The sequence below is a fragment of the Acartia tonsa genome, chromosome 6 (assembly GCF_053477335.1).
Source record: "Acartia tonsa isolate MP-2025a chromosome 6, ASM5347733v1, whole genome shotgun sequence".
NCBI lineage: Eukaryota > Metazoa > Arthropoda > Copepoda > Calanoida > Acartiidae > Acartia > Acartia tonsa.
Genome location: NC_137265.1, coordinates 42,153,180 through 42,171,367, shown reverse-complemented (window position 1 = coordinate 42,171,367; position 18,188 = coordinate 42,153,180). Strand labels below are relative to the sequence as shown.

At 32.4% G+C, this 18,188-nt stretch overlaps 1 protein-coding gene across 1 annotated transcript in view; it reads left to right on the top strand.

Moving 5' to 3' along the window:
• LOC145322706 (uncharacterized) overlaps positions 1–18,188 on the top strand; it is a 50,387-nt gene that overhangs the window by 6,834 nt on the left and 25,365 nt on the right. The window contains exons 3-7 of the mRNA XM_080164927.1: positions 5,464–5,555; positions 10,998–11,455; positions 12,709–12,775; positions 17,550–17,609; positions 17,939–17,987. Of these exons, the coding sequence (XP_080021053.1) occupies positions 5,464–5,555; positions 10,998–11,455; positions 12,709–12,775; positions 17,550–17,609; positions 17,939–17,987 (726 nt within the window). The remainder of the gene's footprint in view (positions 1–5,463; positions 5,556–10,997; positions 11,456–12,708; positions 12,776–17,549; positions 17,610–17,938; positions 17,988–18,188) is intronic.

Sequence of the window (18,188 nt, the reverse complement as noted above, 5' to 3'; positions counted from 1 at the left end):
TTTGCTTCGACTCTTATACTTTTCTATTCTGATCACTCAGTTCTGACACTATACAAGTGCTAATATCCGTTTGTCCTACCTTTTCAGTGCTTCGCTTTTAAATATAGTAAATCAGAAATAACATAAAAATTACAATTTGTGTAAGGTATAGATTTGATTTGCTTAAAGTTGAAGACAACATTGTCCATTATTAGGTACTAGCGGCTACACCCCTAGAGGCCTCTAGGGGCACTTGAGGAGGAGAGAGTCGAATTTAATAACCCAATTTCTTATTTTAGATTTTAAAAGAAAAAGTAAAAAATATTTTGGGGGGGCACGCCGCACCCCCCTCATTTTTAATTTTAGTTAAAAAAAATGAAATTTTTTTTTTTTGGGGGGGGGGCGTGGGATTTTTTATTTTTTGGGGGGTTGGGGGTGTCCCACCTCCAAGAAAATAGTTAAAAACCTTCCCGGGACCTATGAGAAGCTACCCTGAAAAGGAGAACCCGATTGGTTCAGTGGTTAGCGAGATCCTTCGGTACACACAAACAGACAAACACACAGACACACAGACAAACATCCTGTTACTTTTTTATAAGGATAGTTCTTCAGTTTAAATATACCTAATAAAAATGTTAGTTTCTCTGTTAAACGCCCTGTTAAATTCAAACTGCATAAAAGTACCAAAATAAAAACATAGATTTTTATTGTATTTGTGTTTGTAAAGTTATATTAATTAACAATAATTCGATCATTAATAAATGTAGCCTTTCTAAAATTTGTGTTCTGTGCAAAATGTCTGCACACCTATTCTAATTACTAATTTGTTAATTTATGAACTTTGCTTTCTTTTTCTCGTTTGAAAATTTGTTAGTTATATAACTAAAAAATGATACTTGTAACTTGTAATTATATGCAGTGAGTTGGAATTATTCTGACATGAATTATCTTCATTAATAAACAAAACTTTTTTTGGGGTAGAAAACAACTTGATTTATTAGTTAATATTATTTAGGGAGAATTTAAAAATGTTTTAAGATAATTTTAGATTTCAAAAGATGGTTTATGATAGCGCAACTTAATCTAATTTTCTTTCTTTTCTAATATCTCGTACCCATCCCCCCCCACTAAAAAATAGCCTAATACTTTACATGGACAAATAATGAACTTCCAATAGAATTGTGAAATTATTGGTTTGGCCGTTTGTAAGATCTTACAAAAAAACACATACTAATTTCTAAATTTGCATATTTTATATTGCGCCAATTTGAAATATAATGGTTAGTTCTTGAAAAGGTTGTTTTAAAAATAAATAATTTTTAATAGTTTAGTAGCCCAGCTACTGTATTTTAAATCTACATAATTATGCTGTCTCCAATTTTTTATATATCTACAGTATCTTTAGAGTTTCCTAGAATATTAATGCTGTCTTATGCTCCGCTACTTATGAACAATTGTACATGTTTTAAAAGTATAACAAAATATTAATGAAAAATTATTATTATTTAGAATTCTAATCTATTATAAATATGTTATATAAAAATGTGCGAATTACAACTTAGAATTGTTGTTAGATGCATCAATTTCAAAACTTTGTTATTCCTCAAGGAATTAAAGGATAAGTAATAGAACTTGCATTCATTCTCGAGGTGTCAATTAAGGACGTCCAAGTTTTTTTAAAAAGTTTAAGTGATTTAAAATATTTCAACACAGACAATGTAAATAAACTTTTTTTAATTGGTCAGGGAGGAGTGTGTGGTTTTGATAATTCTGAGAAACTTGTAAGTTTTAAGTATACATACATAATCTTAATTAATATGTGATTGTAAGACTTTTGAATAAAAAAAATTAAAGGGCCTTTAAACGGCTTTACTTTAGATTTTTTCATAGGAGCTAATTACTAATTCCCTAACCCGCAGATGCTGATGTTGTGCATTAAAAAATGTGCAATACTTTTCTTTATATAAATTTATTACGAAATCATGGTTTTTTAAAGCTTTATTAGTAGCGAAGCTACTCTATACAATTGGACGTACAGGCCCTTGTATTAAGTTAAAAATATTAAAAGAAGTTTTTTTTTATGATTTAAACAGCCTTATACAGGTATAACTAAAAGAGCAATAACATTAGCTAAAAAAAATAACTACTAAAATTGGACACTAGGTGATGCAATAATTAAAGTCACCTTCTCTTTTTTATAGGTTTTCTTTCCCAATTCTCCTCTCATCTTCCTTGTTTTATGTCGTCACAGAAAAGTGGTACAGATTGGGCTTCGTCACTGCCGAGCTCTGATTTTTATCCCAAGTTTAGCTGCTAAAATTAACAGTCTTTTATGTACAAAACAAAGTTTTGTGTATTTTTTAAATAGCACAGTTTATGTTTGTTCTTTTCAGGAAAGCAATTGAATTACCTAACCAAGTAATGCAATTCTGACTATTGACCAACCAATATATCGTTGAAAAAAAGATTCATTCTATTAGCAGCAAATCACAAAAAAATTATAAATAGACAAAATAAGTTGTAGAGCATATATTCAGTTGTCGTAAAAAGAGAAGGGGTTTCATTACGGCAAAATTGAGTTGTATATTGTAATTTTTTTGTATTTTCACAAAATCAGTAGTCTATCTTTAATATCAACAGAAAAATCAAATTTACCAATAAGTGTTACAGATTGACAGATGGACAGATAGACAGTCAAAGTGAGCTATAGAGTATATTTGATAATAAAAATATTTACAAAAATAACAAGTTATAAACCAATTAGTAACTTTCCATAGATAAATTGTTTTGAAAAAACAAGGACAATGTCTGTAAGCAAAGTTATAAAAAAGATTAATAATTCCCTGAAACAACAAGTAGACCGTAGAATCCCCCCCCCCCTATTCTCTTTCCTAACTTAACCATAATTTCAAACATAAACTAAAATAAGCATCAAAAACATCTTTTTTAAAGGTTTGTTTTAGAGTACAATTGCCAAAGTTCATAACAATCGCTGGGCCATTTTTGTTTTTGTAATGCTACTTGTGAGTCAAATGCTGGTTTTAAGCTATTGTTGAGGGGAAATAACTACTACCCCCATATCATAACCAATAAATTTATTCCGTTTTGAAGAATACCCTCTAAATAGTATTCAATCTTAAATACATTAACCTAAAGCCTTTTATTTTCCTACCTATTTTTAACTAAAAACAAAGTAGTAGCAATAAATAACAAAGATAATTAATGCTAAACTTTTATTGGGACATTGTTTTTTTTTAGAATAAAAATTAATTTCTTTATTAGGACAATAATATTATTGATTACTTAATTATATTAATGATAGTAATTAGGAATATAACAATAATACTCAAAATAAAAATTACCAAAAAACAAATTCATAAAAGAAACAAGGACGACAACATCCATAAGTAGCGAAGCACAAAAATTCGTGGATTGTCATTGTTGTTTTCTTCAAACGACGGGAAAATTTATTTTGATATCTTTAACTGAAAAATTTTTGAAAATCGGACTAAAAACACCAAAGATATGGGTGGAAATGTAAAACAAATAAAATAGCCAAAAAGCTGCAAAAAGGCAGTCTAAACTTCATAGTTGTTTTCTTCAAACTACAGGAAATTTAATTTTGATATCTAAATCGGACCATAAACACCAAAGATATGGGGGAAAATGTGAAAAATATAAAAATAGCCAAAAACCTGCAAAAGGCCGTCTGACCGTCATTGTTGTTTTCTTCAAACGTCGGAAAATTTAATTTTGATATCTTTAACTGAAAAAAATTTGAAAATCGGACCATTAACACCAAAGATATGAGGAAAAATGTGGAAAATAAAAAAATTAGCCTAAAACCTGCTAAAAAGCCGTCCGACCGGCATTGATTTTTTATAATTAATTGTGATGGGAATGTTGTCAATTTTTTTTAGCATTCTATCTTTTATAGGAGCTGAGTAAATCCCATTTCCCCCATATCGTTACGGACGGACGGACTGACGGACAGACAAAGTGAATTATAGAGTAGCTTCGCTACTAAAAACAATGAACGGTTTTAACATAAGCTAATTTTTTTGTGTGTATTTTAATAAAATTTACAATACACCCATTATACTATCCGACCGTCCGACTGTCCCTTTTTTAATAAAGGTTACAATACACCCATTATGCTATCCGTCCGTCCGACTGTCCCTTTTTTAATAAAGGTTACAATACACCCATTATGCTATCCGTCCGTCCGACTGTCCCTTTTTTAATAAAGGTTACAATACACCCATTATGCTATCCGTCCGTCCGACTGTCCCTTTTTTAATAAAGGTTACAATACACCCATTATGCTATCCGTCCGTCCGACTGTCCCTTTTTTAATAAAGGTTACAATACACCCATTATGCTATCCGTCCGTCCGACTGTCCCTTTTTTAATAAAGGTTACAATACACCCATTATGCTATCCGTTCGTCCGACTGTCCCTTTTTTAATAAAGGTTACAATACACCCATTATGCTATCCGTCCGTCCGACTGTCCCTTTTTTAATAAAGGTTACAATACACCCATTATGCTATCCGTCCGTCCGACTGTCCCTTTTTTAATAAAGGTTACAATACACCCATTATGCTATCCGTCCGTCCGACTGTCCCTTTTTTAATAAAGGTTACAATACACCCATTATGCTATCCGTTCGTCCGACTGTCCCTTTTTTAATAAAGGTTACAATACACCCATTATGCTATCCGTCCGTCCGACTGTCCCTTTTTTAATAAAGGTTACAATACACCCATTATGTTATCCGTCCGTCCGACTGTCCCTTTCCATTTGTGGCCGATTATTCTTTTGATTTTTTTAAATTGCAATAAAACAAGGATGACAACATCCATAAAAGCGAAGCACTGAAACGGGAGGACAAACGGACATTAGCACTTGTATAGTGTTAGAACTTAATTATCATAATATAAATTTATAAGAGTCAAAGCAAAATTGTAAGTAAATTTGTTGTAAAACTGCTTGATACAGGATAATTTTTATGGACATACTTACATTTTTAGGGCTTGATTATAGAGTTGCTTCGCTTATTACATTATACTTTGTTGTCCCAGGAATCAATATACCAAAAATCAGATCAATCCGATGATTTGATCACATAAAAATTTGTTGTTAAAAAAGTAAAAAAATCAACATGTTTAAAATGGACGTACGGACATTTTGGTAATGATTATAGAGTTGCTACGCTTTCTAAATCGTACCTAACTACTAAAGGAATCACCATGCAAAATTTGAAATCGATAGGACAATTCTAACATGCCTAAATTAACGGAAAAAGCTATCCGTTACGGACGTACGGACGGACCGACCCTAATTATAGAAAAGCTTCGCCTTTAAAAATATTAAAAGGGAAAGTCATCCCAATTTATTCTTCGGACCGAGCAACTCGTGAAAAAATTAAAGATTCGAAAAAATGCTCTAATGATATTAATATATCTAATATTCTCTTTCTAGAAGAAAAGTGATGCTAATAAGAAAAGTTCTTCCAATGCTCAATCCTCCGAGAGGAATGAAACGTCGAGAAATACAGAAAAGACGAGCAACAGGTACATCTTGTTTGTATAGTAGCTTCCAAGTCATATCGGTAAGTTTGTCTAAGTCAACCATGGGATCTTGACGAGTTGATAGAGATCCCCAATTGAAAAAATAACAAAATTGTGAATTAAAATTATTGGTTGAAAAGTCTGGACACTTTTAGTTTGGATTAAACAATCAAGATTCTATAAACTTAACCAAAGTTTTAGACAAACCAATGAGAAAGCCTGTTTATAAAACTTTGGGTACCAATTTTACTTTCAAATGTCCCACCCCTCATAGATGTTAAACTGACTTGACTTTTATGCTCATGGAAAACATTAATTTAAAAGTAAGAATTATATTGATTTTTTCTCAAAACTTGTAGAGGTCAAATTGCACTTTATTTTACATCAAGGTGTATTATGATTATTATACGTAATAAATAACACTCAAAATGGGAATTCTTTTTTACTATAAAATAGTTGATTCTCCAGTTGACAAATTCCTACCCTAAAGTAAAAAAAATTAAAAAATCTAACTTTTATTTTCATGCCTAATGTTAATAAAGAATTCAATCGCTTTAAGAGCTTTTTATAAATGTGCAGAAAGGGTACATTTTCTATATAAAAATAATAATTATTCAAATGGAATTGAATTACTAAAGTGTCCTGATCTAAATAACCACCAAATTATCTAATGCTGTTATTTGGACAGTTTAGTCAAGGTTGATAGAATCAAGGTTCAAATAAAAGTCTGTTCGCAACACTTTCTTTATTTTATCGACGCTTTATTGTAATTTCTTATTTTAACAATGCTAGTAGAGAATAGCAATACGTTTGAATTCAAGTTTTTGTAAGTTAAACTTAAGGAACTCAATTAAATTTATTTTTCTGGGAATATTTTTATTTAAAACAACCGATAAAAATTGAAGAACCTAAAGTTTTTGAGCCATATAATAAGTTTATTAAACTTCTGGTACCAGAATCTTTTACAGTCAAATGTCCGTCCTGGAATACATAAACCTTTATTGGGTTGAGATAAAATAATGCTGTCTTTTATATCTTAAAGCAAACACGAGAAGAAAAAAAAAAAAACTTCAAACTAATGGTGCATTAATGGCCAAGTCCCTTATTTAAAACTGGCAACATTTTATACAACGTTCAAAGAAATATTCCTAGCCGGATATTTTGCCGTAAATGGGATTATCTAATTGTCAACCCTACAGCAAATACTGCTTGCTCAAAAATAACAAAAATCAAAACAATAAATGGTATTTTTCCACCCTTAAAATGCTTTCATGGTTAAGTTTGTTTTATTGTTTCTAATACTAAACCCCAAATTTGCAAACCTTGAATTCTAAAAATAGAAGAAATGAGCTTATTTCGTGTCAAACTTTGATAAAAGTGCAAAACTTGAGTAACAATAATATAAATAGATTTGGAAAAACAATTTATATTAAGACGACCTTTGAATTATCTTCATTTACAAAGTAAAATATAATTTAGACATTGCATTGGTGTCTTAGACAATTATTTAAGAATTTATTATTTAGGTATGGTTTCAATTTTTATAACATATAGATATAGATTAAATGATAGAAAATATGCAAAAAAAAATGTTTGGTCGTTTCAGCAGAATCTCTCTGTAGAAGTTTTTTTAATTTTAGTTCTAATTTAGGATGTCGTCTTTTTTGTTCCCAAATTCTTTCAGAAACCTTGCTTATATTATTATAGTGGCGGATCCTAGGATTGTTCTAAAAAAGTTTGTTAATATCAGGTTTCTTAATGAATAAGACAATTAACGATACAAAGATGGACATCCAATCATGATAAATAAAATTACCCCCATCGTAGATTAAAATTATACTCTGCCAGTTTGATAAAAATACGTCTTCAGTCTTTATTTTTGCCATTAACAAAAAGACGCATTTTGTTTTTAGAAATGTGCGTTGTTTTTGTTATGCCTTGTATAGAAATAAAGTTAATTGATTTTGTTCAAAAGTTTTCAAAACTTTTTTAGGTGTCATAAACAAGAGTAACTATTAAACGTTTATAATAAGTAATATGTAAAATCGAAGGTATTAAAATATTTTTGAAATAGATGCATGGGTCTTCATTATTGTGGGAAGTGCTCCGCAACTTATTTTTTTATATTTTTTTCTCTGGAATAAAAAACTCCAAAGATACATTTGTATTAATTACTTGTTTTACCTAGATTTTAGTTCTATAATTATTGCCTGCTTATTTAAAGCAAAACTTTTCTATAATTACAGTCTGTACGTCCTTAGGTCAAAGATATATTTTAAATTGTATTTAAAAAGAATTGTGAAACTGAGCATTATCTATAGAACAATGTTAATGAAGAATTAATATCTGTCTCTATCGAAGGATCTCGCTAACCACAGAACCGATATTGTTCTCCTTTTCAATGTATCTTTTCACAAGCCTTGAGAAGATTTATAACTATTTTGAGGGTAGGTACCACCACCCTCCAAAGATAAATCACTCCTAGAAAGAAAAAAAATTTAAAATAAAGGGATAAGGAGATGGTTGACTTCCAACTACATCCGACCTCAAGTGCCCTTATTGGCATCTAGGGATGTTACCGCTAGTAATACATAATAAACGAAAGTTCTTGTCTGTCCATTTTTAGTGTACTAGCGGCTGCACCCCTAGCCTCTAGGGGCTTTTTTTATCCCTGAAGGTTTAGGGAAGAATTTTAAAAATTTTGTTTACATTTTTTATATTTTCTGTATTTTATAACATTTTATAACTCTTTGCCATTTCTTTGCCATTAGCCTTTTTGGGGCTTCGCCCCTACAGGAGAAGGAAGGTTTTACAATCTTTTTAAATTTGATAAAACAAAGTTCAAAAGAAGAAAAGAAATTTAAAAAGAAAAAAAAGAATTGAAAATATAAAAAAGTGATTGGTGGTGTCCCACCCCCCCAAGAAAAAAGCTTAAAACCACCACAGAACCAATAGGTATATACCCTGAAGAGTAGAATCCAATCGGTTCAGTGGTTACCGAGATACTAAGCTTCAGACAGACGGACGGACAGATTGATAGACATCATTCTACTTTGTATTATAGATGTAAGCGTAACTAGTCTTACTGCCCCCAACCCCTTATTTTTAAGTCATCTCAATATAAGGTGGGCTTTTGGTACTTGACACTTTGAGGGATCCTGCCCAAATATACTTTTTAAACCCTGATTTTTAAAAGCGAAGCTTTTCCATAATTAGGGTCGGTCCGTCCGTACCGGATAGCTTTTTTCGTTAATTTATGCATGTTAGAATTGTACTATCTATTTCAAATTTTGCATGGTGATTCCTTTAGTAATTAGGTACGATTTAGAAAGCGTAGCAACTCTATAATCATTACCAAAATGTCAGTACGTCCATTTTAAACATGTTGATTTTTTTACTTTTTTAACAACAAATTTTTATAAGATCTAATCATCCGATTGATCTTAGTTTTGGTATATTGATTCCTGGGACATTAAAGTATAATGTTATACGCGAAGCAACTCTATAATCAAGTCCTAAATATGTAAGTATGTTCGCTTTTATGGATGTTGTCATCCTTGTTTTTCTATATTTGTTTTTCGATTCCTGTGTGTTTTTCCACTGACGTATATCAACGAAGGTTAATCATTGTTTCACAAACTATAACAACAACTTTTTGGTATGGATAGGAATATATATTCAAAAATTCAGCTAACAGACAACCAATCCTTTACAGGAAATCAGGACTTTTTAACTATTATTCTTTATTGGCCAAGGTCTTCTTCTAAGATAAAAAAGCTAACCCAACTACGTTTAAAATGCATTTTTTTAACGTCTTCAGGTAGGGCATAGATTAGGAACATTAAGCTAAATAAAATAACACTAAATTATAGGTGCTTTAGTCGAACACAGAAACCATTTTATATTTTGGAAATAAATAAATTGAATTTTTTGGGGGTGTGGGGACTTTTTTCTTTTTTCAATGCACAATTTTAGGACTCTGGGTAGGGGTTAATATAGTTGGGGTAAAAACTAACCCACACTCTTAATTTTTATAAGGTGATCTTAGTACTCGTTGGGCACATTGGAGGAAAGTGCCACTTTTTTTTTGAATAAATGTGTGTGTCTTTGTAGACGTAGAAATAACCAGATTATAACTTTGTGGTCTATATTTTTAACACAAATAGAAGGGAGTAAGGCTTAAATTATTTTAAGGTTCAAAATATTTAGTACTTTCCCTCAAAAAACCCTGAAATCCCTAACTTAGTCTAATCTAAATTTAAATAAAAAGTTAACGAGGAGTAGTTTTTCTTATTATCCTACTTTAAACAAAACAAACGAAAAACTACCCGACGTTTGTGAGATATTAAAGAAAAAACGAGCAATCAAGAGATTGATAAAACAAGCTTATTTGTTGGAGGTTAATTGACATAATTTTTCTTCCAAAAATCAAGAATCCATCTTTCATTCCTGATTATTCGTCTTCAAAAAGACTATAGAGTAATAAATACAAAAAGTTACTTGTTGGTTTACGAGTTATTTTCTACCTTTGACAAGAGGTTAATATTCAATTTGTATTATTATTGTGTTATTTTGTGATCTATTAAATTATTTTTGTTAAGGCTTTGCTTTTCTTACATTTAGCAATAGATTTATTATTACTTGGATCTTACACTAGATTTTCATGTTTTCTAACGAGCTCCCTCATCCCATCCCTTTTCCTCTCCTCCTACTGGACGGAAGAACTGACCAATATATGACATTTTCACTGTCTTAATATCCACGTATTTTCGAATCTACTTACATTCATTTAGGATGTTCGGTAATATCCTCTTAGAATTTTTTTTTCAATTTTGAAAATTTGAGTACTAACACCCCCCCCCCCCCTCTCCCCCCCGACAACGAACAACTCTGGCCGCAGCGCTCGGCTCCCTAGCCTGCCTAGCCGCAGCGCTCGGCTCCCTAGCCTATAACCTAACCTAACCTAAAATAGTTGTTCGTTGTCTGGCGGGGGGGGGGGGGGGTGTTATTACTCAAATTTTTAAAATTGAAAAAAAAGAGGAGAACGCCGGATGTTCTTTTATATAAATTCTAAGATCTGAACGTCTGAAGGCTAACTATGCAGTCTACAGTGTTTCTCTGTGTCCCATGTAAATTTCAGAAACCCTTTTACGTTTCATTTCTGTAAACCATAAATAAAATGTTTAAATACGCTTGCAGCAGAGCCATTTCACAAATTATACTTTACATTTAACATACAGGGTGTAGATTTTATTTTTGTTAATTAAAAATTTTGTGATTTTTAAATTAAAGGCATGTCAAGAGCCTAAAAGCCTTTTTGTATAAGGGGGGAAGAAAGGTTTTCAATAACAAAGTACTTCATTTTTTTTACCAGAGGGAGTTTTTACACCATTTTTGGATATTATTAACCCTGTTGGCTGTATAAATTAATTTTATTTCTTTCAGAAGCGAGGATAGTCAATCCGACACTCTCAAGCGCAAGAACAAGAAAGCTGCCGCCGATTCCAGCTCAACCCGGCGAGCATCTGACTCTCCGTCTCGCCGCGCCACAAGATCAAACGATCCTTCCGCCAATCGCCGCTCATCCGATTCCCCATCCCGCCGTATAAGCCGCGGTGGTTCTGGTTCAGATTCGCCAGGGCGCCGAGCCAGCAGTCCCAGCTGCAAATCCACCGAATCTCCTTCCCGACAACAACGCTCTAGTGGTAGTCCATCTGCCGCCCGCAGAACAATAGATTCGCCATCAAAACGTGGCGGCGGCAATAGCGGGCCAAGCCGTGGCCCAGAATCGCCATCCACAAAAAGACGTGGACAAACTAACAGCACCGGTGGAAAATCTTCAGATTCACCAAGGCCACGGCGGCGGGGCTCGACAGCTGCCAAGGGTACTGACTCCCGCGGAGGTAGCTATAGCAACAGTCCGTCTGAATCTCCGACACGTTTAGACAGTCCAGGAAATTCATTCAACGGAAAAATATTATTTTTTTGAACACATTTTTATAACACAATTATTTGATACTAATATTTTTTATTTATTTTAATTTTACACTATTTGGAACTCTAATTACAAACGAATGTCAATTTAAATTCTTTTAATTGTATGTCTACTAGTGGCTACTCTAAGGGCACTTGAGTATGAGTAATCGGGAGAGAGGGGGGGGGGGATATATACAAATCTTATACACTTTTGCATGAACTTTAATTTAAATTGACATAATTACAAATCATTTTCTTATACTTTTTAAGTTTCAAATATTTTAACGCATGGTAACAAATATATATTTAATATTTATTGTAATTTTCCTATTGTATAATTTTTCAAATTTGTGTCTTTTTGACTGTATCAAAACATTTGATAATTTAACCAATGCCTCTTGATAGAAAATTTTTCCTTTCTGTGTAGTGTGTAATGATTATTTTAACAATATACCTGTTGCCTGCCCAAAAAGGGGAGGGCGTATGAGGTCATGAAAATAGCCCAAAACCACCCAAAGATACCCTGAAAAGTACAATTCGGATCAGCAGTTTCCAAGATCTTTAGCACCAGAAAACAATAAAATACTATAAAAGGCAAAAATTAGGACAAGAATATAAAGTGAGCAATTTGCTGCCTTCGTTCATTAAAAATATAAAAAATGCATGTTTTTACATACATCGTTTTAGGTGTGTTATACTTTTCAAAGCAAAAAGCATGTAAAGTGAATTTATGTTTAAATTGCAAACATACAACAAAATATGATGCGAAGAATTAAGATTATCTAAAAGATGTTTTCTAATTGTATTTCTCCTTTTTAAAAGTATTCAGGACAGATATGATTATAAATCCCAATTATAGATTAAGATTTTTTGATTAAGTGTCAACGTCTTAAAATGGGAGCTCTTAACTTAACAACAACAAAAACCTGTATAAGAACTAAAACCTTGAGGGCAGGGGCGTCCAAGCTTTTTATTTTTTTTTGGGGGGGGGGGTAATCACACCACACGCCCCCCCCCTTGGACGTCTATGCTTGAGGGTTTCCAAGAGCAAGAGGGGTGTTATCACACCCTTTCAGCGTGCTTGTGACTACGATGTTTAAGCAGATTGGTGCGAAAAATGTATAATCAAGTTCATTGCATCTTTTTCTTGATTATATTTGAATGAAAATGTATTTGACAGGTGTAAAACGACGACATTCTGGAAAGAGCAAGAAAATAAACCATGAAACTGCAGAAGGAGTTGTAAGGTAAAAAACACAAACACTTATATGTATCACCCTTTAAAAGAAAATACAAGACAGTCATTTTTTTGCACGAAAGGAAAATATTTTTGTTGTTAAAAAAGTTTGTATTAAAAGATTCAAATTGTTTAATTAAGTGTCTATGATGTCAGATGAATTTAGGATCCGATTTTGTACTGTACTTAATCCGTACAATTGTATTTACCTTGATTTTAATAAGTATTTGGAAAAGTTTTAAAATCTAAAACATTTAATAGAAACTATAACTTACTGGATATAATTTCCCTTGTACTTTTTGAACTTGTGTACAATTTCGGACTACTGATTATCTGTCAACATATTTTTATCTTTAATTATCAAATTTAAATTGACATGACAAAGCATGTAAAAGAAAAACCAAATGATTTTGAAAATCAAACATTTTTCCCATTGTACTTAAACTAAAAGCAGACATCAAACTATTCTTTTACGAGAAAAAGGTGTATTTTTGATGCTTTTTTGATGTCTTGGTTGGAAGAATTATGCTGATATCGAAACCATTTAAGATATTAATGTCTAAAATTTTTCTTATATTTGCAAGACATGAATCTAAACCTATTTTAAAAAATGAATGTATGATCTTGGTAGTGCGAATGGGGCGTTTGTCCAAAATTTACGGTATGGAGATCGCTCTTCTATGAGTACTACTTAAATCCTACTTTTACTGCAATACTTTTTCCTTTTATTCCCACAAGTATAATACGAATTTGGTTGAACCCGTGGCAGTTCAACAAATACCCATGCACGGTATTATATTGCTTTAAATCAAGAATAAATGGCTGGTTATGATGTTCGATCTATATCATATAAGTATATTAAGCACTTAAGAAGGAAGATGGTTTTATAAAGTGTATTTATATTACAAGTGAATCAGTTAAGTATGAAATATACAGGATAGGAGATAATAAACATAAGTAGTGTAGGACAGGAAAGTGCCTTAAGTCCAAAGCATCTAATTGTGCATAGTGTTAGACCTCTAACATAAGACCTAGGCACAATTCATGCTAAGTACTAAGGAACCTAAATTTAAACTACAATGCATGCTAAATTAACTAAGATCATTACCTTTAAGCCAGGAGAAGAACTTAATAGTTCAAGAGTCAATGAATAACTGAGTGATTTTAAGAAGTGCAAGTTATAACAACAACTATTTACCAGGATCTAGTCCTTGTCTGTTTAATAAGGTGTTTGTATGTTAAACTTGTGACGTAAATGTAGCTATGGCTATAGGTATACTTAGTTTTACATAATGGTTACATGATTACTTCAACAATAGGTATAATGTTTTATATAAGCATATAACAATATTCAATCACATATAGATTACCATGATTAGGCTAGTATTACCCATATATGGTATTATATTGGTATTTTTTAAAGTTAGTATGTTTTTCAACCTATTTTAAAAAAAATACACTATTCTAAGACATGAAGATATATTTCGATTTTAGCAATCATTTTCAATTCATTTTGTCTAAAAAAATATAGGCATGAGACATTAGATAACAGCAAATATGATCAAAGATATTAAACATACATTTATATAGAACAATGTCACAAATTATTTTGAATCTTAGGTATCACCATAGAATACAGATGACTACTGAAAAAGTTTGAAATACAGGATTAAAACATTAGTTTTTTAAAAAGGAGGAGTAGGGAATAATTCTTGGCCTTGTTTGAGTTATGGGGCGGGGCATAGTTTTAATTAAAGGAATTTTTTTGATGGTTAGGAAATAGGCGGAGTTTTGGATGGTGAGTTTGGTTGAAGGCGGAGACAGAAAAAAAAAAACTGGGAGGAGACAAAAAAGTGGGAGGAGTGGGGGGGTTATGAAAAGGTTGTGAATTTATCTTTGTCCTTGGTTGTTTATGGGCGGAGATTTGGATTTTGAAATCTGTTAAAAAAATGGGTGGAGTTGTTCCTGAGATGGGAAAAATTTTTAATCTTTATGATATCCTGCTTTGTTTAGGTTTTAGGATAGAGGAAGAATTGGTGTTCTTTTGAATTAACCAAAAAAGTGAAAAAATGTGTACATTTTTTTGATGAAACATGAAATGAAAACTACATGGTATAAAATGTTGACTTATTTGAGAATTTTGGAAGTATAATTTGATGATGCAAACAATTGATTTGAGTTAAAAGATAACCTGAATATCAAAGAAGCTTAATCCTTTGAAATGTTAACTGTGTTTTAAAAGTTTTTTTTATATAAAAATTTTGCAAATGCACACAGTTAATTTGAGTTTAAAGAAATGTTCAGAAATAAAATATTTTTACAAACTAAATGATGAGGGTTTTTTAGTAGATCTCTGAAAATGCAAACAAATGTTATGTGTTGAAAAAGAAATTTGTTGGAAAGATGGGTCTTGTTTGAGAAAGGATTTTTTTGTTTGATTGATGATTAAATGTTTGTTGGGTGAAGCAAATTACACAATTTTATTGAGAGCAGAATCAAAAGACCTAATCAAAAGTTTTTCCCTAGCTAGGCGTATCCAGGGGTCTGTGCTTCGTATTTTCTCTATTGGGACAATTTCCAAGTCCTGTAGATTGTGTCCTTGGGCCTTGAAATGACTTCCAACTGTAGTTGATCCAGTGCTGATTGAGTGGCTGTGCTCGTTAAAACGGCTGGAGATCATTCTACTTGTTTGGCCCACATACTGAGGTCTCCTAACTGCACAGGATCCACTGTTTTTCCTACAAGTAATAAGATATATAACGTTTTTACTAGTACAGTCTAGAGTGCTTAAAATAGGGAAGATTTCATTGGTTTTAGTGTTTATGACACTTTTACAAAACCGGGGGGAATTGTGACACATTTTACAATTTCTACCACAGTGGGAAAATCCATTTTTAACCCTGCTTGACCTTCTCTCTGTAATTACTGGTGGGAGTTGTGCCTTAATTAAAAAATCCCGTAGATTTTTTGGTCTGGACCAGCAAATCATTGGAGGATCTGGAAAGGTTCTTTTGAGGTGTGGATTCTGTATCATGACTTTCCAAAACCTAAACAAGATATTAGAAATATTGGGTAGTCTGGGATCAAATTGAAGTGAGAGTACAACTCTCTTTACCGGATTTTTTTCGGTTTTTATCAATGCTGTTGCTCTGGGTAGATTACTGACCTTTTCAAAAGCTTTAACTATGAAGTTTTGTTTGTAACCTCTTCCTAACAGTTTTTCTTGTAATATGTCCAGGTGTGCTAAAAAGTCTAAATTGTCAGAGCAGATTCGTTTGAGTCTTAGAGCTAAAGAGTAGGGAATGTTTTGGGTGATGTGACCAGGGTGACAGCTTGATGGCAAGAGATATGTACATTTCTTGCCAGGTTTTGTAAAAAGGGATGTCCTAATAAATCCTTGTTCAGTTATGGAAATTACAGTATCCAAAAATTCAACTTTTTTACTCTGAAAATCATAAGAGGCTTTAAATTTAATCAGGGGATGTATGTTGTTTATATGTTCTAAAAAATTTAAAAGTTCTACTTCAGATCCAGTCCACAGCATAATGCAGTCATCTATGAACCGTCTGTACCATGCTGGGGCTTGGCCTCTCCAAGTTCTAAGCATTCTACCTTCTATAACAGACATAAAAATATTAGCAAATGTGGGGGCAACCCTGGTTCCCATTGCCACTCCTACTTCCTGCCAATAAAATTTGTTGTCAAAAGTTAGGATATTACAACTGAGCACCATACCTAAGAGAGTTATTAAAAATGCAGTTGGAACTGTTTTATCTTCTCTCTTATCTAAAAACTCCTGAAAATAATGCATTCCCTCATCTATGGGTATGTTTGTGTATAGAGCTGTAACATCCAGAGTGACTGGCACACAACCTGCAGGTTGTGGACCTTTCTGGTTTTCAGATTCTATGAATCTGAGAAGATCTGGTGTGTCTTCAATGAAGCTGGGTATATCCTTAACTAAATGGTTACTATGATAATCAACAAAATGACTTGAATTTTCAAAGGTTGTACCTGATGCTGATTCAACAGGGCGTAGGGGGGGGATTTTTCCTCCAGCTGGCCATTTAGCTGGGTCCACGTGGTCTTTTACAAGTCCATATAGCCTCCCTGGGCTGAAATGGTCGGGGACTAGCCACTTTGCTTCGTCCTCTCCTATCCAGCCTCTTTGCCTACCTTTCCTGACAATGTAATAATAGACTTGAAAATGCATAAAAATATATTAAAACTGCCTGAGGGCTGACCAGAGTATCTGTGTCTTATGCCTGAAGTGTGCGCGATAATTACTATGAAATGTCAATTAATATTTAGATCAAAGTCTTATGTTGTGTTAAATTTATAGAGGGTATAAATAAAGTGAACTAGATGCGAAGCATTTCTATAAGAATCTTGTCTGTACGTTCAAAGAATTTTGAAATTTGGATGTGGCATCTCCAATCTTAATTAATTATTATCAAATGAGACTTGATTGATAATTATAAATAATATTTTTCTACAATTTATTACATATTAGATTTTGAATTTGTTTAACATGTTTATGACCAATTTTAAGAAGCTTTTTATGGTGCCTATAAAAATGACGGCATAATGACCTACCATTAGTCAACTAAAATTTATACTGGCTTCCATTGGTAATTTAGTCTGTTTATTGGCCTGTCATTGGTCATTTGTATGACGTCATTTTTCATAGGCACTTGAAACAGCTTCTAATTTGAATTATAAGTTGTTATGCCTATTAAAATTTTCTGCCTGTTTCTTACTGCATGTTCGTTTATTTGGTGTAGGTCCAAGTCGCATGAAATGATGAGCACTTTGTCCAACAGTGATGCAGAGACAGATAACAGGTATTGTCATTAAATCAACATCATATTATATTATCTAAAGATATTTTCTATCATTCCAAAATAATGATGGTAACCAACCCTAGGGTTTTAAATAAATTTTAAAATTTTGGTGGATTAGATTCCCTCTTCTCTTATTTTTCTGCTAGCAATTTGCTTCCTGCTCTTTTGTAGCGACTTGGTTGTGTTAATATTCACCGCACTATTGGTTGTTTTTCAAAGATCCAACTGAGAGCCAGCACAGAGGGCGACATACAGTTATTTTACATCTATTGTTTTACTCTAATAAATAAACTAAGTTACATAAAAATTCATTAAAACTAATTATTTAGTGGTCGAGACTGGAAATCCCAGGACTCTTTGGCACGAGTTCCATCTCAGGTATTATTATGCAATATGTCCTGCAGACAACCAACTCTTTGATTGTATTTAACTCAGGGACCTTAAGGGATAAGACAATGGATTATAAATTCATGTTCAACACCGATGATGAAAAACAAAATCCCTTCTGTAGGTAAAAGTTGCAGACTGAAAAGTTAAGACACTAAAAATGTCTACAAACCCACAAGAATTGATTTAAAG